The sequence below is a fragment of the Microcebus murinus genome, chromosome X (assembly GCF_040939455.1).
Source record: "Microcebus murinus isolate Inina chromosome X, M.murinus_Inina_mat1.0, whole genome shotgun sequence".
NCBI lineage: Eukaryota > Metazoa > Chordata > Mammalia > Primates > Cheirogaleidae > Microcebus > Microcebus murinus.
Window position 1 is genome coordinate 34,454,177 of NC_134136.1, and position 22,400 is coordinate 34,476,576.

General features: G+C 36.1%; 1 protein-coding gene across 2 annotated transcripts in view; it reads left to right on the top strand.

The window, feature by feature from the left end:
• The window catches only part of NRK (Nik related kinase), a 127,757-nt gene that overhangs the window by 46,048 nt on the left and 59,309 nt on the right, over positions 1-22,400 (top strand). For both annotated transcript variants that reach the window (XM_075999093.1, XM_012787207.3), the window contains exons 3-7: positions 9,711-9,767; positions 11,159-11,230; positions 17,080-17,205; positions 19,433-19,543; positions 21,071-21,161. In XM_075999093.1, coding sequence (XP_075855208.1) covers positions 9,711-9,767; positions 11,159-11,230; positions 17,080-17,205; positions 19,433-19,543; positions 21,071-21,161 — 457 coding nt within the window. The remainder of the gene's footprint in view (positions 1-9,710; positions 9,768-11,158; positions 11,231-17,079; positions 17,206-19,432; positions 19,544-21,070; positions 21,162-22,400) is intronic.

Here is a 22,400-nt window from a genome sequence, read left to right on the forward strand (position 1 = left end):
GCTTTTGTCAGATGCTCCAGTGTATTATTGAGCATATTGGACTTTTGGCTCCTTTTAAGTCTCCTCCCATATTATTTGGCATAAAATTATCTTTGTGTCCCTCACCATCACACACATATACATACAAACCTCTGCGCATGCATATCTTCCGCTATTTAAAGCTCCATGTCGCAGCCAGGCACGGTGGCTCACACCTGTAATCCTAGCACTTTGGGAGGCCGAGGCGGGCGATCATTTGAGCTCAGGAGTTCGAGACCAGCCTGAGCAAGAGCGAGGCCCTGTCTCTACTAAAAATAGAAAGAAATTAATTGGCCAACTAAAAATATATAGAAAAAATTAGCCGGGCATGGTGGTGCATGCCCGTAGTCCCAGCTACTAGGTAGGCTGAGGCAGGAGGATTGCTTGAGCCCAGGAGTTTGAGGTTGCTGTGAGTTAGGCCGACACCACGGCACTCTAGCCTGGGCAACAAGAGTGAGACTCTGTCTCCAAAAAATAAATAAAAAAATAAATAAATAAAGCTCCATGTTGCGATTGACTTGGTTCAGTTCAACACCACATCCACTGAGTGCCCATGATGTGCCAGTCACTGTGCTAGACCTAAAGATATTTAGGGAAGAAATTTACCCTTAGGGAACTGCTGTTCTAGTAGAAGAGATGAATAGGTAACTAGATTAATTAGATAAAAGGAATTTATGAGGCTACAGGAATATAAAGTACCATCTGATCATGTAAGCTTTATGTATGTTGCTAAAAAACTTGAATGCAGATTTACCCTCATGTTAAATGTGAAGATATGGCACTTCTTTATAGTGGTTTAAAAGTGACAGCTGTCTCATTAGCAGTATTTATAAAGTCTAGCAATAATCTTTTTGTTACTATTCTTGAAGGAAGAGGTGCTCCTGTTCTCCCTTCTCCCTTAACTTGCAATGTTTGCCCTGAAAGTTATAGCAGCTTGATTATAGAAGCCTTTGATGCTAAGGTGTCAAGGTTAAGATAGTATTTATTCAACTCCAGGTATCATTTGCTCAAAGCAAGAAATATCTACTCCTGCCTATTCTGAGTTTTCTCCAAAAGGAGAAAGTCACACCTAGAAAGAATTTTCCAACTTTGATTCTCTGGGCTATATCAAAACCTTTGTGATGCTGGGGAATGCACACAAATATCAGATCAGAGACTCTTTTTAGTGCCCTTTGACAGCTAAATGTCTGCCCCTCAATGTAATCTAATGAGCACAGTCTGTGGCCTAGCAGTATATACTAGGCTTTGTGGGAGTTAAAAATAAGTGTGAATCTTAATAATCTTGTCAATTACCAAATAGCATCTATCAAATATCTACACATCTATGAGTTTCTTAAAGCTTCTAAAAATAAATCCAAAGTTGAAGTTTGTAAAATTGCATTGAGGATCTCCCCAAACAGGCTACCGATAATCCTTTGGCAATCATGAGAAATAAGTAAATCTTCCTGATTAATAAGATATGAGGTCAAGGGTGATTGGCATATTCCCTCATATGTCCCCAACCCTGTCCCCCCACCACTACTACCGATCTGTGCTAGATCCTCTCTAATCTCAGCCACACCCTGACTGCTCTGAGCCCTTCTGGCCTTATTGAGTGTGTCTGTGGTGATGTAGACTAAGAAGGAAAAATAAATGGAGAGACTTCCAAATAAGAACCAAACCACCATTACTTCCCATCTCAAGCATTGGTAAAGGAAAGTCCCCGTGTGTGTGGGGGGGGGGTATATATATATATATATATATATATATATATATATACCTTTGAAAGTCCTTTCCAACCCCATGTCTTTGTTTTTCTGCATAGACATGATACTGACTAAAACCATTCTGTTAGCCATATTGTCTCATCCCTCCACAGCACAGCATAGCACCAAGTATTCCCAGATGCTGTTTCCAGCTGCACTCTTGGTGGCCTTGAAGGATCACTTCGTTTGTTTGCTACAAGAAAGCTGGCATCCAAATAAATGACTAGAAGGACAAAATTGTGTGAATGAAAAACAAGGTTACAGAATGGACATGAGTATAGTGAGTGCCTCATGGCCTTCTGCCACCACTAAACCAATTGAAAAGAAAGAAAGAATGCCCTGGGGATTATGTGGTTTAGATTTGCCAACAGAAGGCAAAGCAAATAACTGGTAGGACTATGTATGAACTGCTGAAGTGTTGTTAGTCTTTCCACAAAAATTTCTTTAGCTGCATGATTTTTTAAAAAAAAAAATTAGCCTAATCAAAATTACAAGGCCATCAAGGACTGTCCTGTATTCTTTCTGGGGAAAAACATGGTAATTAACTGCTACAGAATGATGGATTTTCCCAACACAGCTGTCACAACTGCTATTTTAAATCATTTGTTATGGTTTAAAATGTGTAATCCCCAAGAAATTGATCATTACTGCAATTCAATGCTGGTTTTTCAGTGCCTTAACAACCCTGAGCTTTGCATTAGACCATTAACTAACAAAAGCCAGTCATAAAGTGCTAAACTACTAATGGCTCATTTCTCAATGATGACTTCTATCTTCTTTTAAACAAGATTTCATTTACAAAAATTTACGCTGAACTTTCTGGTGTGATAAAAACAGATGCACTCTTGCACTCTCTCCTTTTCATCTTTCTTCTCTATATGGCCACTCCTCCTTTTTCCTTTTCTTTCCTTATTTGGTGGTTGTGTCTTTCCACTCAGTGTTAGCTCATAGCTTTTGCTTATGATGTCCCACCCTCTACTTCTGACTCTCTTGAAATGCTATGCCATCTTTATGGGCCAATTGACATTCTAACTCTTCCTTGAAGTCTTTCCAGTTAGTCTATTCATCATTCCCTCAACTAGTATTCATTAAAAGGGTCTTATGTATCAGGTACTGGTATTACCAAACTTCAAGAACTTTTCTGCATCACCTGATTTTACTGATGAAGGGACTAAATCCTTGATACAGTCATGTGCTTGACAACTGGGCTTTATTGCCTTAATGTATTTTTCTATTATCATTTTCTGTAATTAATAAATTTGCCCATGTACCTTACTCAACATTGTCAATGTGGTTCTGATTTGAGAAGACTGGGCCCCACGCAGGGCCATCACCTGTTCCCTGCCCTGTCACTGCCCTTTTCTCTCATGCCTCCCACACATCTAGGTCTGTCTCCTAAATTTGCTAAAAGAAATCATAGTGAGTAACTGGAAGAACCATTTACCTCTATCTTTGGAGCAGGTCCAAAAGCAAAGGACTGACCTATAAAACAAAAGTGGAAATCTTGAGATGCTCTGTGCCTCAAAAGAAAGTATGGGCTAAGGACTGTGGTGGACTGGTTGGTCAGTTAGAAGTCATCAAGGCTTAGTCTCAGGTGACCAGGACACGGGCAATTTATAACATTGCTCTGCAATCATTGGATAAACTATATTTGACTCTGGATCCCTAGTGTATAATTAACCTTGATTTATTACTTTTGAGATATAAATTTGAGGAGTTTGGTGTTGAATGAATACTAGTGCAAGTCCTTTTGTAAACTGGAAAATTCTTTTATTACTGTCTTTTCATTTGTTTTGCTATGTATAACAAGATTTTTCTACATTCTGTTTAAAGAATGTACAAAAACCTTTTAACAATGTTTTATATGTGACCAGTATCTCAAATTCAGGGACATGCAATATTTTCTGTTCATAGGACAGATTTAAAATGCAAATATTCATCTTGGATCCGTTGAAGAGCAATAGCACAGTAATAAACTCTGTTTTTCCTGGGGGATGCGGACTAAATAATTCTGCTTACTTGATTATCTAAATTAATTAATTAAGAGCACAAATCCTTGCCAAATTGAAATCAACACATTAAGGGATATGTGTTTCTCTCCTAGATAATTTCAGATGGTCCCGCAAAAAGGAATGGACATTCATCCTAATTAATATATTTTATGCAACCCCTGAAAATAGAGTTAGCTGTGAGAATATAAATTCATCAGAAACACTTTTTGGGACCTTATTTAAGTCCTTCACATGGTAGCACGTATTCATTCACTTTAACCCTTTAAACAGACTATATTTGGGATCCAAGTATTTATGTTAATACCTAGTCTTTGCATTTGGTTGTGTTCTCTAATTGTCTCAGGTGTATACATCTTAAAAACTGTAAATTCCTCCAATAAAATTGTGACTTGGAACAGTCTATCTTTCCACCTCTTCATCCTCCTCCTTCCTTTTTTTTTTTTTTTTTTAAAAAAAAAAAAAAACCTCCCTTCACTCGTTGAAATTCCCTGCTCACTTACCATTTCCCTCCTCCCTGCTCCAGACACCTGCTCCCGTCATTATGGCTGAGGAACAACCTCTCCTGGAACTCTGCAGATGCCCACCCTTTCTTTCCTCCATCTTCTCATTTCATCACCACTTACCTGTACATTGCCATTGTTGCAGTTACCTCCTCTGATATCCAACTCATGCTAAAATGTTAATGACAAATTCATGTGTTCTTCTCCCAGCTAATATTTGAATAATGAGGGAGTTTCATTATCCTAATAAAATGGAGGACAGGACTTTTTTGCGTAGTTGACCTTCTGTTGACCCCAAAATCATAAGATATGAGCTTTATCTATTAATAACTAAGCTTGAATAAGTGGAATGAGTTTAATGACAAGACAAAGAGTGGCCTGAAGTGAAGATGGTAAACTTCGTGGTTCCGAATGTCAATTGGCTTGAGCCAGAGTCAGGAATGGCTACAAAGCATTGTTAGTACATATCATCTTCTGTACCAGAAATATGAGAGAGCCTATGAACTTATACAAAAGATAGGAATGAGAGCTAGGAGAATTTTCTTCTTCTTGCTCTGTGATGCTTGAAAATTATTTAAAAAGAAGGAAACCCTGTCATTTGTGACAACATGGATGAACTTGGAGAACATTATATTAAGTGAAATAACCCATACACAGAAAGACAAATACCAGAAGATCTCACTTATATGTGGAATATAAAAAGTCAAACTCACAGAAGCAGACAGTAGAATGGTAATTACCAGAGGCTGGTGGTGGTGGGGGTCAGGGGATTGAGGATGTTGGTCAAGGGACATAAAAATTTGTGTCCTTTAGACAGGAGGAATAGGTTCAAGAGATCGATTGCCCACCATGGTGATTATAGTTAATAGATTGTATATTTAAAAATTGCTAAGATAGTATTAATAGATTTTAAGTGTTCTCACCACAAAAAAATATGTGATGTAATATATATGTTAATTAGCTTGATGTAGCTATTCCACAATGTATACATATGTCAAACTATCTTGTTATACCCCTAAATATATACAATTTTTATATATCAATTAAAATATTTCAAAAAGTCATTCTTTGTACTCAAACTCTGTTTAAGAGAGCATTTTTAATCTAGTGCAACTAGTGGCTCCTGTATTATAGATATTACTGGTAGGGAAAACTGACCAAAAAAATCCACATTTTTAAAGATAATTTAAGGGTTTCCTTGTGATTTTCTTATATAATATTCACTAAGGCCAATGCCAATTGTGAGATTATTTAACACTCAATCTAGAATCCGTTTTTAGCATTCTTTATGTGTGTTTAAAACAAATGGTGTTTCAACTTAATTTCTCATAAAACACACAGTGTAACTGAAAAAAGGCACATCCTAAAAACTGGATTTACAGGTCCTACTTCAGTATCTCATTTACGGAGAGAATGTGTTTATGACAACACAGCCTTCAGCTACAATCACAGAATAGCTTCCATGTAATCAGTGAACCACCAGATGGCACCACTGAACATCTTGAGATTAGCTTATCACCGGATGACTTCTTGGTTCTCTAGATGACAATGCATCGTAAGACCTTCAGAAGGAAAGGACAATGTTTTGTGGACCATTTTTGGTTCTTGTGTGGCAGTTTTAAGTTATCAGTTTTTAAAATCAGTACTTTTTAATGGAAACAATTTGACCAAAAATCTGTCACAGAATTTTGAGACCCAAAGTTTAATGAGAAAAAAAAAATTAGTGTTATGCCTCCAATGTCAGTCACTTCTAATGCATAGAGTATGAAAGGGACAAATAGTAACTTTACAGCTGAGAAATCTGGCAGACATTACCTTAACTAGGTGACCAAGGTTAACACGGCTATTGATCAGTGATGGTGATACGTGTACCTCTGATATGATGGATGAAAAGAGTATTTCACTTCTGTGGTATTCTTCCCCCAAACCTATAACCTCAATCTCATCACAAGGAAACACCAGACAAACCAAAATTGAGGGACATTTTACAAAATACTTGACCAGTACTCTTGAAAAGTGTCAAACAGGAAAAGTGAAAAACAGGAAACACTGAGGACCTGTCACAGATGGGAGGAGCTCAAGGAGACATGGAAGCTAAATGGAATGAGGAATCCAGGAAAAGGGATGTTAGTGGAAAAATTGGGGAAATAAGAATAAATTCTATAATTTAGTTAAGAATATTGTGCTGATATTAATTTCTTACTTTTGACAATTGTACCGTGGTCACGTAAGATGTTAACATTAGAAGAAGCAGCGTAAAGGGTATGCAGCAACTGTCTGTACTATCTTTGAAACTATTCTCTAAGTCCAAAATTATTTCAAAATAAAATTTTAAAAGGTCAAGTTACAGAGGGAAGTTTCTGAAAAACTATCTTAATAGCAGAAAATTTCCATCATTTATTATTCGTATATACCAGACTTCTATGGAAGCTTGTATAATGGTTTGGCATATTAACCCGGTACATGGTTCCAAGACCTGGGGTTTTATTCCTCTGTCGGCACAGTGAGCATATTTTTCAAATCCCACATTAGGATACATTGTCTGACAAAATAATTTTGTGCAATTTTCAAATGCAAATCAATCACAGATAATGAGGGGTAGAACCGAGCTGATTTTTTTCTGTTCTATGGCCATGGTTGGCACCTTTTCATGACGTTCAGTTATCTCACTAATGTGTGTTGTAAGTATGATGGCTTTACAAATTTTGTATTTTACTGATCATTCGTCAAATCAGATAATGGGTAGCTAATATCTTTGCTAATGTGCCAAATACTTTTTATTGCACAGTATAGTAGTTTGGCCCATAAATAACGTATTAGAATCAAGGAAGGACAGACACATGGTAATTCCTTTAAGGGGTGTGTGAGAACCAGATTCCAACATATGTTGTATTTGTGCATATGGATGTGGGAAAAATTTTACTAGGAAGTGTTTGTATGAATAATTAGGAAAACAATGCTTTCTAAATCATAACATGGGCTAAATAAATAAAAATATTAATATATAATTTCTCTCAGGGATGTAAATAAATTTGAAGGGTTTCCGACATATTCAGTAATTTTTATAAACTAAGCTATAGTTAAGGTGTTGTCACATCCTACAAAAAGAACGTTGTAAACTGTTTTTTAACTATCCAGGAAAAATAATCTCACTCCATTCAAATAGGCTTCCTAAATTAAGAAAAGTGACAGAAGATAATACAAGCTCGTGCTTTTTTGAAAATTTAAAAAATGATACCCAGGCTAAAGAGTTTGCAAAGGAATTGATTGTTCTCTGAGAAAAGAGAAGAGTGTTCCTAGAACCTTCTGCTATTGTTTCATGAATTGATTCTTACAAACTCTGCCTCATTTCCATTTCTCACATAATCCTTATTTCGCTTCTGGTATTTTTTTCCCCCAAGATTTTAGTTTAAACAGAAAAGTCTTGATCTTGGGTTCTTACTTTCCCCTGATCAATCAATAACCTGTAACTTTTTCCTGTCCTTTAAAAACTCTGTGGTGGCTGGCATGCTCCACCCTAAACTGCTCACGTGATTCTAGACATTTCCTTTACCTTGATCACTAGTTTTTGAACCCTATCCCAAGTCAAGCCCATTCCCTTGCTTAGTTTTCATACTTCTAGCCTTGTGTACTAGTTTCTTAGGACTGCTATAACAAATTGCTACTATCTAGATGGGTTAAACTAATGAAATTTATTTATGCCTCCATAATTCCAGAGGTCAGAATTCTGAAATTGAGGTGAATTGCAGGGCCATTCTCTCTCTGAAGGCTTTAGAGAGGAATCCTTCCTTGCCTTTTCTTAGGTTCTGGCATTGCCAGCAATCCTTGATATTCCTTGGCTTGTAGTTAGACCACTCCAATTTCTTCCTGTCTTCTGTTAATACATGGCTGTCTCTCCTTTGTGTGGGTCTGTATCTCTGCGTCTGTTAATACATGGCTGTCTCTCCTTTGTGTGGGTCTGTATCTCTGCGTTCAAATCTCCCTCCCCTTTCTCTGATAAAGACATCAGTCATTGAGCACCCCAATCCAGAATGACCTCATCTTAATTTGATTACATCTGCAAAACTTGTTTCCAAATGAGGTCACATTCTGAGGTTACAGGTGAACCTGAATTTGGGGGGACACTGTTCAACCCAGTACAGCCCCCAAATAAAATTTTCTACTTCTATCTGAATGCCTTCAGATAAGGCATTCTGTTTAAGTTACTCATAGTAATACTGTAGTTCTCTAACATACAGTTTGAAATATGTTTCAGAGGTGCCAGCCATAAAATAAGAGCTCTGATTAAAACCTTTATGTTCATTTTTAATAATTATAAATCTGTAACTTGTACTTTAATTTAGGGTAAGACTAAGTTCTTAGAACTCATCATGTTTTCAATAAGAAAGAACCTGTTAGAACTTATTCTTCATAAGTATTTTTGGTTCATATAATTCAGGACATATTAAACAGTTTAGAGGCTATCGAATTAATTATAAATCAGTTATCAGTGATCATTATGGAGAAACATATGTGTGTGAAGAAAGGTCCAGTGGAAAGATATGTCTGCATAGTACTATTAATACATAATCAGCTGGAAAAATGTGTAGTAGAACATCTTCTTTTTCACCATCAATTGAAAATTTTCACTGTTTTGGTGCCATACAAACCTAGACTAAAGATACTAAGTAAGCAATCACTTTAAATGGCCAATTATGTCCACTACTTAATATTTCTACAAACATAGAAAGCAAAACTACACCATAAACTTGCTTGAGGTTTTTGTTTGTTTTGCTTTCTTTAAATTTTTATTTTTTATTTCAGAATATTATGGGGGTACAAACATTTTGGTTACATATAATGCCTTTACCTCACCTAAGCCAGGACTACAAGTGTGCCCTTCCCTGATACAGTGTGCACCGCATCCATTGGTCTCACTGTGTCACCCAGGCTGGAGTGCAGTGGTGCGATCATAGCTCACTGTAACCTCCAATTCCTAAACTCAACTGATCCCCTCGCCACAGCCTCCTGAGTAGCTAGGATTACAGGTGTGCACCACCATGCCTAGGCTATTTTTTTTTATTTTTAGTTTTAGTTTTTTTATACAGACAGGGTCTCACTATGTTGCCCAGGCTGGCCTGGAACTCCTGGCCCCAAATAATCCTCCCACCTCAGCCTTCCAAAATGCTGGGATTACAGGCATGAGCCACTGTGGCTATCCTGCTTGGTTTTTTTTTTTTTTGAGTGAAATGATTGGGGGTTCTTTAAAATGTTAATGATGTAATATTTCTATTTTATATATAATATCTTATATTTCATTTGTATATGACATTTTATATTTCATAATATGCAATGTGTTTGACTTTATTTCGTTTTCATATTTTCAACTTTGTTTGCTTCTTGATAGCTGGATTATCTAGCCAGCAGCTGATGTTTATCACTATCCTGTCTTTCAGGGACTTCATGAGAAGACTGGTGCATTAACGGCTGTTAAAGTGATGAACGCTCGTAAGGTAATATTATATCCTGCTTATATCCTGTTTCCTTAATGGACTGTGTTCTTGGGATAAACAGCTTAGAAAATATTGTTTTTATTTTTACATAATTATTTTGTATAATCATTAGTATATTAATCTGGACTTATTTACCATTTAATATTTATATCCATTAGTATATTATACTTATTGATTTACTATATTTCCACATAAAAATGCTTCCCTCACAACATATGTTGTACATATTTTGATATTCTATAACCATGGGGAAGATATGTGTTCCTCTCTACTTCTAGTTGATTATCTGTTTCCAGGGACAGCAAAGAAGAGATTTCCTCTAATATCATGTTAATCCTGCTGTGTTCCAGCATATTCTTTTCCATCTCCAACAATCCTTTCTGAGAATTGAGGCCATTAGATTTTCAATGACAGGTAGAAGGAAGAAACTTGCACATGTTTCATGTATTTTTTGACAGATGAGCAAGAGAGACAGTTTAATTGGCACTGTTCCTGCTAACATTCATAAAGTTGTGTCACGGTTCATAACGTATTGTCATAGGATTTGCTAGCACTGATTTCTGTCCTCTTTCTTTAACATGAGTACTTCACTTTCTGAAGATAATATTAGCACGAACACAGCAAAGGTCAAAAAATTTTCACTTCACTATACCCTAAAGGGAAATTTATGTTTGAAAAAAACTATACAGATTCACTGAACTGTTGTCAATGCCATAAACTGTTCTTTTCCAATTTGTGTAGGAAGTGAATTGCTGAAACTATATAAAGAGTCCTGTGCTTTTTGTTTTGTCAGTGAATGTCAAATGTTGCAAACCCATGTGAATTTCAAGGGATTTTGAGGTTTTGTGGGTTTGTTTTGCCCTATAAACCATGGCTTCCAAATAATCAACCTTGTGCTTTTTTAGTGAGACTTTCTAAAATACTTATTTCCTTGTTTTAACTTGAGAGACCTTGACCCACATTTAATCTAAATTTCAGATACTCTGACTTTTAAAATATTTATTTTAAAATACTTATTTCCTTGTTTTAACTTGAGAGACCTTGACCCACATCTAATCTACATTTCAGAAACCCTTTAAAAATATTTAAAAATCATGTTCAGCCCATAGATGGTTAGCGTCAATTACCTGATTTTGTAAGGGGGGGGAGCACTTTACTAATATCAAAATGTAGTTTTCCCATTAATGTGGTAATTAAATCTATTCCATGAATTTGTTGCCAAGTTTCTGTATAAGAATCTGATTCTTTTTATTAAAACTGTTAGTGAAAATTGAGAGAGGAATATTATCTTACGCTTCCATTTATTGCTAAAGGAACATAAAGTACTTAAGCATAAATCATTTTGAGAGCAGACCAGTAGGTCTAATAACATTTCATTCTTGGTTTTGCAGACCCCTTTACCAGAAATAGGAAGGCGGGTGAGAGTGAATAAATATCAAAAGTCTGTCGGGTGGAGATACAGCGTGAGTATATCCATTAGTATATTATACTTATTGCACCCAAGTAGTCTTTCCTTTAATATTCAGCTCTAAACACATCCCTTTGTATTGTGTCATTATATCTAGAAGGCTACCACTAAATAAGTGTTCTTTCCTGGAAGTGATAACATAGCTATATATTTTAACATATTCACATAGATTCAATATGATAATATTTGAACACTAGCATCTATCAGAGAGCAGGGCCTAGAAGAAATAGTCCCTTGAACAGAAGAGTGTTTGTTGACTGCAGGTGAGGAATTGAGTAAATCTACAGAGCATAGAGCCCTCTGGCTGGGTGGCAACGAAAGAAGAGATAATGAGACCAAGAGAAGATTTTGCCTAAAATTGGCCTTGGCAGGGTCCTTTTCACACCTTTTACGTGGTGTTCTGGACTGAATGGCTTTTCCCCAACTATGATTCCAACAAACATTATTTATCATTGTATATGAGCCAAATGAGGCCTGTCCTTTTTGTAATTATAAGAACAATAGCGGACAGAAAACCAACAAACTACCCAGCCTAATAGTCTTTGGACAACTGGCCCTGTACTTGAATGCACAGAGGAGTGTGAAGATGTTTTTTTATATGCATCTTTTTGACTGCTCTACAAAGCAGTCTCTTTGATCGCAACAGTTCCCTACTAACTCTAGCATAAGATCAAGCAAAGAGAATTCCTGGTTTTCAGTAGATGTTGGTGATCTATACAAGTATTGTGTGAGCCTAACAGCAGATCCCCTGCTCTTATCAATATAATTCATTAATATATTTTTCCTACTTTTCTACCCTACCCTGCAATCGACTATATAGAATTCAAACATTTTCAACCTTTTGTGCCTTAATAGATAAGTTCTCAGACACATTAAAAATAATCCTTTCCATTAACACAATCACCTTCAGAAACTTTCTAGTTATTATTAGAAAGATATTGCTAAACAGCTTCACGATTTATGATACTAGGCTCCTATTGTATTTATGATGTATCTCAGGAGACAAAGCATGTCCAAAGGAAACACCTACAACAGATAGTGTCATGCTTTGGTAGCTCAAGTAGCCACAAAAGGTAAGGTATGAAAAATATAATTATTTGATAAATCCTGATTTCATCGAACATTCATGTTAATAAAACTCCTTTAAAGATCTGCCCCCAACCCTGTCTGGTGCTCTTTCCATAAAGAAAAGGATTTTGATTGTAGAATTCGTTGAAATTACAAAGGAAGTTCTGGCATCCTTGAGCTGCCTCTTTCTTGACAAAAAGCAGGGTATTCAGGCCAGTCTGGGATCAGCTGGCCCTGAGCCAGGAAATGATGTAGCATCGTATTACTGGGAGATGTGTGAGAGTTTTAAATTACCCACTTGGCCTGATGGATATAATGTACTTATGTGTTTCTCACAAGCTCAGCTTCCTGTTAATTGAGAGTGGCAAACACACTAATGCTTTCCAAACATATCTGATCTTCATTTATTTGTTTTGGGGGAGTTTACATTTATGTGGGAAACCCACTCTTAGAAGTTTTTTCTACTCAAAGACTTTGAATTCTCTGATTATGTATTTTAGTAAGAAAAATAACTGCTAGCTAATCATCCAGTTAGCATCTTTAAATCATCTTGAATCCTTTGGGATAAAAAAGTATGTGACTTGCATACATATCTCTTAGATGCCAGGGCAAGGGTCTACAGAAATAGCAATAATGTGGAAGTCCAGAAACATGAGTTCAAATCCCAAGTCTACCACTAAATAGTCAAAAAGTACTTGGGAAAGTGGTCTTCTTGCATCTCTAGGCCTCAGGTACCTCATAGGCAAAGTGACATCACAATGGTAACTACAGAGTTGCCTAGCGCCCAGCCAGCTGCTCTCCTGATCCTGCTTGGAGACATAAGTTTTCTAATAACATGGAAAGATAAGGAAGCTCCTTGACATCAAGCTGCCAAACAGGTGAAAGGACTCAGTCTTTAACTTGTCTTTAACTTGTTCTTTGCATTCTTAACCTCTCATCATCATCTCTTCTCTATTTATTGTACGATTTATGAGTTCATATTCCTCTCAGGATAACTTTGCTATTTTAATAGAAACTGAGAGTGCCTATGTGTGTACAGAATCGCTAGTCCCTGTAGTTTATTTCTGTGTGGTGCCAGATATTGTTACAATTTCAAAGGAGGGGATTCAAAAAGTTTAAGGGTTTTACATAACAAGAATGAAAGCCGCAGGATCAACTTTTACCTTTCTAGAAAACAGGTTAAGGGAAGTTGAAGGAAACTTACTAACTGATCTTCTTTGAGAGGCTGGGATGAGACTGAGGGAGCTTCCATGGAATTCTCATGCTACACATTGATTTATTTTATTCGTTCATGCATTTATTACACAATAAATAGAAAGAGGGAACCTGGCATTGAAGTTTTCAACTGGACAAATCAGGCTCCTTCCCTTTCTCCCATAAGACAAATAGGTTTCTAGAGATTTATTTTCTAGTAGTTAAATGTTTATAGGTAAATCCACTGGAAAATCCTAGGGAAATACTAAAGAATGTTCTGCAGCTGCCAGCCATTTCGCTGAGATTTCAAACTTTTTTTTTTTTCAAAATATATTATAAATACTGGGCATTTTAGGGAACAGACGGTAATTTACAAGCAAAAAACAAATCAGTTTGGAGACACTACAGAGCCTAGTGCATTGCGTTATATTTACTTCATAAGTATTTTTAAAGCCTAGCCACAATATAGCTAAATTAGCTAAATACAAAACATAGTTGTCTATGTTTTCTGCTGGGTCTTTGAGAATAATCAAAGAAGGAAGGTGATAACTGTGTAGATCTATTTACTTACCTATTCATTTCAGCAAGGAGATTTATTTCCCTGTACCCCCAGGTCATTAAGTCAGAGTAGTTGAGGGAAATGCTGGGGAGAACTAAAGATAACTGGCGATTAACCCTTTAATTGCTTTTCATGTCAATTAGCCCTTTCCTAATTCGTTGCCCAAAAGAAGACAAACGTATCCTTTTTCACTGAATTTCAGAACAAGGAAATCTTTGTATTTTTAATTCAAACATCTTCCTTTCTTTCTATTCTACACATATATTTCACTTTGGACAATAAGAATATTTCTAAAAAGTTTTTATAGATTGAATTTATATAGATGCCATAGGAGAGATATTTTAGATTTACAATCAAATACAAATATTATTTTTTTGAGACAGAGCCTTGCTCTGTTGCCTGGGCTAGAGTGCCGTGGTGTCAGCCTACCTCACAGCAACCTCACACTCCTGGGCTCAAGCGATCCTCCTGCCTCAGCCTCCCGAGTAGCTGGGACTACAGGCATGCGCCACCATGCCCAGCTAATTTTTTCTATATATTTTTAGTTGGCCAATTAATTTCTTTCTATTTTTAGTAGAGACGGGGTCTCGCTCTTGCTCAGGCTGGTCTCGAACTCTTGACCTTGAGCAATCCTCCCACCTTGGCCTACCAGAGTGCTAGGATTACAGGCATGAGCCACCACGCCAGGCCACAATCAAATAAAATTTCAAGCTAGTAGGAATTCAAAAGAGTCCAGTAGTGAATCCTGTTCTTAACTGCAGAATCACTTTCTGAGTCATCTCACAGCACCTTTGACTTCATTATGCACTATTTTGTATTCATCATTGGTTATCTCATTCATGTCTGTTACTCTTATTTCCCTGTAAGTTACTTTAAGTTACTGTATTTCCCCGACAGTAAGACAGCGTCTTATATTTATTTTTCCTCAAGAAGACACCCTAGGGCTTATTTTCAGGGGATGTGTTATTTTCCCCTCAAAGCCTCAGCTTGCAGCACGCACAGGATGGCCGGGACCTGACAGGGGGAGCCGACCTTTTTGGTGGGGCTGCCTGCACCTTTCCAGTCACCTCTGGGATAGTAGCTGTCACGATGGGGCAGATGAGAAGGGCTGCTGGTCTTGTTTACCGCTCCGAGATGAAATGCATGGGTTGTGCAGATACACTGCGTAGCCACGCCCAGCACTAGGTCTTATTTTCGGGGTAGGGCTTCTATTGCACAAATGCTTAGAAATCCTGCTAGGACTTATTTTATGGGTAGGTCTTATTTTCGGGGAAACACAGTAGGACCATAACACCAAAATGCACAAATCAATGCTATGTTCATTGAAAATTCCCAACAATTCAAGTTATGTTTTTGTAAGTTAATATTTTAAGATGTTTTTCTTTAGTGAATTGGGTCTGTGTATGCTAAAGCCTGATTTTTTAAAAATCACTAAGAAGCAAAGAACTTTTTCTAGATAGTCTGAGAAATAAGAGTTACAGAAAGATTATCAAAATCACTTGGTTGTCATGGTACGTGCAGACATACCCGAAGCTTAGGGAGAGAGAATTGCTTCCCATTTCACTCCACTACAACAAATGTTCTGGGAATGAAGGGGGCTGATGTCTGTAGATTAGGTAAACAGTGGAGAGAGGTGTATAGTTCTGCTAACACTCTGACTAATTCAAATAAGTCAAGTAACGAAGACACTTTGTGATAACACCTTGCATTTATAGCATTTTTGTCTACCAACGATTTTAGAGAACTTTATGTATATTGTCCCATTTAACCCCACTAATGTTTCATGCAGATAGGTAATGGCTGCTATCTTCTATCGTTTTTTCAAAGTAAATTAAATCTTAGGAAGATTAAGTGAATTTCCTACTCTATCAGTGCTAAAACTTAGATGTCCTAATGCACAGGATAGGTGTTCTTTTCTGACTAGCACCACACCGTCTTCTGCTAGAGCTGTCTCTTGAAACTATGTATTGTAACTCAGTGATCTCATCCAATCAGATGTTTCCAATTATCACTATGTAGATAATTTTCAAAACAATATATCTAGAAATGACTTGTCCCCTAAGCATCAGACTCAGATCTCCATACTGTGCAGTCTTATGCAGCCAAATAAATGATGTGCATTTGTTTATTAATATAGAAAGATGTGCTTTATATATTGATGAAAGCATGAAAGTTGAAGATTAGTGAGAATAATATGACCTTGTTTGGGTTTTTTAAAATGCCATCTTTCTTGTGCTCTCTCTCTCTCTCTCGATATATATATATATATACATATATATATTAATCATATCTTTATCCATTATCTCTGTTATCTCTCTAGCTACTACATAAGCATATACAAATGTCTGAAAGAATATAACTAAACTATTAGCATTGGTTGGGAAACATGTTCAGTGAGAGTAGATCACTTACATATTTTATATCATATACTTATATATAGTTGATATGTATGTACCACTGTTGTGATTAGGAAAATAAGTGATTTTAAATATATCTTTTAAAAAGATCAGCATTGCTGATTGATTAGAGTTGGGGTGTGTTTGGCAAAATTGGGGGATGGGGATGATAGCTAAAGGATATGGGATTTCATTTTGGAGTGATAAAAATGTTCTAAAATTGATTGTGATGATGATTGTACAACTTTGTAAACATACTAAAAATGATTTCATTTTACACTTTAAATAGGTGAATTGTATGGTATGTGAATTATACCTCAATAAAACAGGTACAAAACACACAAAAATGTAATGACTCCATCCAGTGAAAACTTTATACAGTGGCCAGGGCCACTTTGAGAATCACACTGAATAAAAAGATCTTCACTATACCCTTTTTTCACCCAAATTCCTAGTTAATGAGAGATCTTCATTCATTGACAATTCCAGTTGTGATTTTATTGTAAATTGCCGTGGAGCATATTGAGTTGCCATAGAATTCTCTTTTGTTGATCTACTATAGCTTGGGGACCCGTTGTCATTGAATTATACAGTTTAGGAGTTTTGCTGTCTGTTCTTATTCCACAGGATGAAGAGGAAGATCTCAGGACTGAACTAAACCTTCTGAGGAAGTACTCTTTCCACAAAAACATTGTGTCCTTCTATGGTGCATTTTTCAAGCTGAGTCCCCCTGGCCAGAGACACCAACTTTGGGTATGTTTCTAATTACCCTGATCTTATTCTATAAGAGTAAGTCTTACCCAAGGACATATGCTTTCATGAGCTGTCACTTTTGTGCACCTACAGGAAAACATAAGCACCTAACAGCTCAAGGTAGTATGGCAAAATGTACTCTATGAGACCCTGTATCAAAAATAAGGAGTGATAAAATATGGAAAAATAACTTGTATCTTATTGGTGTGATGGAGGAGGACTCCAATAAACACTGGAAATCCGAAAATATCTAACAAATTTTTTCAAATATGGCTTTGTTGCTTTTAATGTTATGTAATTACCACTGTTGCTGGTATAGTGACTACCTGATGGAGTAGTACATAATGACTGGATAAGGATTAATTCTAATTACCACTTGACATGAGCATATGGGTAATTTTAAGTATTTCAAAAATATATGCACTTGTAAACATAACTCCTAGAAACTGTTTTCTAAATGGTTAATTGACTTATCCTTTTCTTGTCATGCTGAGAGTATCACAAATTCTAGATCAATGAGACATAACTTTTAGAGGCTAACTGGAACCTAGGCTACCTAAACTACAGTGACCAGAATTTTTGCTGCCCTCCACTATAAGACAAATAGTTAAATCACAAGAAAATGAGCTTCGGTCAAGGATGTGTTTATTAAAAAAGGAATATTTAGAACATAAGCTGGGGTCAGTATACACTTAATTTCTACACTTTCTACACTTCCATTCCTAGTCCAAGTTAATAATAGTATTGTTTCAAAATAATGACTGAAAATTTCAGGACCTTCAAGTGTCAATGAAAGATGCTATTACATTACATATAAAGGACTTGAGGAAGTAGGAGAGTGGACATTATAGAAAGATTTTCAACGAGGGGTTGAATTGAAACAGTGGTTTTCAAACTTTAGTATGCATTAGAATCTCCTGGAGAACCTAATAAAACACAGATTCCTGGGCACTACTCAAAGAGTTTCTGATTCAGTATATCTGGAATGTGGGTACAGGAATTTGTACTTGCTGCTACCCCAGTGTATATGTTGTGCCCATTCAATATAGTCAATGCTTAATTCTCTACATGAAAATCAAACTTTTGGAGTTTATCTGTATTATAGTTTTGTTTGGCTGCCTCTTCTTTTTGGTGAGAGTACACTCAAGAGAAAGACATGCAATAATATCAGTGGGTGAACAGCTATAAATTATAGGGAAGTAGTTTTCTAAAAAGAAAACCTTAATATTCCAAAAGGAAATAAGGTAGACTTTATGAACGGTCATGATTTTGGGCTTATCCTTTTGCTTGCATTCATCTGTGGTGATAATTAACTTGCCTAGAGTGTTTTTAAAAAGTTTTCCTCTTTTGATAAAGTGGTTTTGACGTGGGCAGTAATGCATAAACCTACACTTAAAGAAAAGTTTGCTAAGATGATTATAATAGTTATATTCTTTTTTACATGGTTCTATCCTTTAGTTAGCTAAAATTATGTGGAAGGAAATTTACTAGTTTGGCACTTAATTCATAGGTGGCAAAAATAAACTTCCTGAGAAATTGAGTTTATTAATACAATAAAATCTGAATGAAATACTGTCAAAGATATTAGCCTTAAAATAGGTTTTCCTTAGCAGTAACCCCATTTGGAAGAAATTATCCCACAGGTTTACAATTCACAAATTCCCCCTTGGAGTTGTAATTTGCTAGTATCTTGGGGAAAATAATCTGGAATTTGAAAATAAAGAGAAAACAACAAAAACTAAACCTAGTCTTAATGTTGAAATGTAAAGTCCTTTGAGACCCTCTATATCCTGCTTCTCCACCCCCCAATCAAACTGTTCCCTCAACTATCCTTTCCTTTCTACTCTAGTCATCACTCAGGCTTGTTTCTTGCACAAGCTTCTTTCTAAGGGCATGTGTTCATTCTGTTTTCTACAAAGTGAATGTTATTCCTTCTAAGCACATCCAAACACTACCTATCCTTCAAGGCTTAGCTCAAATCCCACCTCCTAGTTAAATATCCCTAGTGTGGCACCTGGCTTCTCTCCCTCCACCAGTCTTTGGGTTTTATCCAACTTTTGCTAATTCCCCTAGCCTTTGGAGTCTTCCACCAGACAATTGAGCCAGTCTTTGCAGTGCCTTAATCTCTACACATTACATATAAATACAAGCCATATGGACTAAAACTCTCCAGATATTTTCAGAGAATTACTTTCTAATTATTGATACTTTTCTGGCTTCACTGCAGATGGTTATGGAGTTGTGTGCAGCAGGCTCAGTCACTGATGTAGTGAGAATGACCAGAAATCAGAGTTTAAAAGAAGATTGGATTGCTTACATCTGCCGAGAAATCCTTCAGGTGAGTCTTCATATAGTATTCTCCCCAATCTTGAAAGAACCTGTACAATATACCTTATACCTGCTCATATCTGACTATTTGAGAATTCTAAATTCTAAATATAACCTCTGGATCAGGATATCTAAAAAGGACAAAAAATTTTGGAGAAAGATTTTCAGGAGATGTCCTTAAACTTTAAGGTAGACCACAAGGTGAGTAACCAAGACCTTTCAAATCATGGCCTTCAATGGCTCTGTCAGGTTCAGACTACTGTGTTCAATGGATCATGGAAATGACCACTTGGATTATTTATTATGTTATTATGGTTTTTAGAGTTCTTTAAAACAACCACATAGCACTATCCTCATAGGTTACGATGAAGATGAGCCAGTGTTCAGATGAGCCAGAAGTCAGTGTTCTACAAAATGGCCCTAAACCATCTGCAGCCTTTTTATAGACAGACATCCTCTTTTAATACTTCTCCACTTTTTAATTTTCTTTATTTTCTACACCCAATTGGATGAGATCAACCATCTTATTGATCTCCCACGCTCAGTTTTTTTGTGGTATGGCTTAAGTGCTTATTAACAAAAGGATATTAACAGAACTGAACAGCACCATTCATACAATGTTAGAATATCCTTCCCTCCATTTTGGTTAGATTCACTTGTGATAATAGAGTTAATATTAAAGAGTGAATACTCTGGACTGAGTTTATATTCTGGCTCACCATGTATTAGTTGTGTGACCTTGGTCCAATTACTTAGTTTTTCCAAGTTTTACTTTTCTCATCTATAAAATGGGGTGATATTAACATGCTCCTCAAAGTGTTGCTGTGAGGAATTCATAATTTACTCCATGTAAAGCACTCAGCACAGTGCCTGGCAAGGAATAAGGGCTCAATAAATGTTAGCTGTTTTTATTGTTACTTCAATTACAGATCCCCAGTTAGTGTTTGGAGCAATCCCACTGCAGCCTAACATTGCACACCATGTCATGGTTTAGCAGGTCACAGGTTAGTTTTAGTGGTGAATGAGCTGTAGCCAATGTGGTAAGCCAACACAAATTGCAAATGCTTTCAAATGCATTTCCATAGTCATCCAAATTCTCAGCCTACAAGGCTGATTAGAAAATATTTTGGACTAAACCAATGGTTGGATGAATAATAGAGCAAAACAATGGCTGAGCTATGATATTTAAGATGTCCAGGTCTTTCCTCTTATGGTTAGTTGGAAATATGGAGGCTAGAAAGGAAGGTAAAGTGGCCCAATGTATACAAACATTACCTTTTGGTATTCTTTTTCTTTCATGGGTGTCCTGATTTATTTTCCTTCTCTTAGAGCCAAAAGTCATATTTCTGGGAACTGGTTATGGTAATTCCAGCCTAAAGGAAGAATTTTGTCTGAAAAATCAAATCTAGGCTGTTTCTCTTACCGAAAGTCTTTCCAAAAATATTAACAATGGTACCAGAAAAGAGGAATAAAAACCATATACTGATGTGGCTTTTTAAAATATATATATATAAACATATGTATGGTATATTTATAGGGCTTAGCTCATCTTCATGCACACCGAGTAATTCACCGGGACATCAAAGGTCAGAATGTGCTACTGACTCATAATGCTGAAGTAAAGCTGGGTAAGTTTATTTTTGCAATATTTTAGGTGAGGCCCAAACATATTAATGTAGAAAACTCCTTTAAGATAACTGTGCTTTCTATCATGTCCCTGCCAATATCCTCTATTATTTGATCTGCATCTTCCTTGCCTGCAAAACCAGTCAAAATTTGAAAATTTGTTTGGGAAGGGAGGTGGGGCAAAAGAAAAAGGATTGCTTCTTTGAAATCATGTAGACTAAAATAACTTTTAAATTATAGCAGGGAGTTTCTTTTTGGTCATTGCTTCACCTTCTACTAGAGATAGCTATTATATTTATCTCAACAATTGAATTTTTACCATGTGCAAGTTTTGGTGCCATGGGCAGGGATTAAAAAAAAAGAAGAAGAAAATTCTTCCACATCATAGAGCCATATTTTCCAAAGAATGTCAAAGAACATTTAAATTATATAAGCATGAATTGCTTCTTTGAGATTTTCTTTCAAATATTTAAAGAAATGACATTGATCAGAAATAATCAATAATAATATCCAATATTATTGGATATCCAATATCCAAATCAAAATCAGAATAAGAAATCAAAAGACCAGAAAGTCCCTGGCTTTCTATTCCAGGGTTCAAAGTAGAATAATTTATTTGAAAATAACCACACATGTTGTCTCTTCAAGCACACCAGGAACAATATTGTATCCTTTAATGTTTAAAATAAATATTGATGGTTAGTTTTTAAATATTACCATATAAATAATGTCCGACTATGTAATGACAGATAACCCCATTGATATATAGAATGTTAATAACTTATATCATTTTTAATTATATCAACTCTTCATTAACATATTTGTCAATGTTAAGATATTTCCCATTTTCTTGCTAAACAGAATCAGAGGCTAGAGATTTTGTTCATTCATTAAAAACATTTTTTTGGAACATTTGTGTGAGAAGCATCACGTAGTAATTGTTTTCAAAATAAGTGAAAGTAGTTTAAAGAAAATGTATTATCTCTTTTGTGTCTAAAAGCCACAAGACTAGAAACACAATTTTGAAATACACAAGGGTCATATATTTTTCACGTTTAAATGTACAGGATAGATAGTCCATCACAAGGTTAAACGCTATGCTCACATATAGAGCAACACTCCCATATACTTGGGTCAAGTTGCTGGCCAACCTAAACATTTGCAACGCAGAAGAGAAATTGTATATAAACAAAAAGCCACTGAAAGATCTGTCACAATGTCCATGCACTAAAGCTCACGTA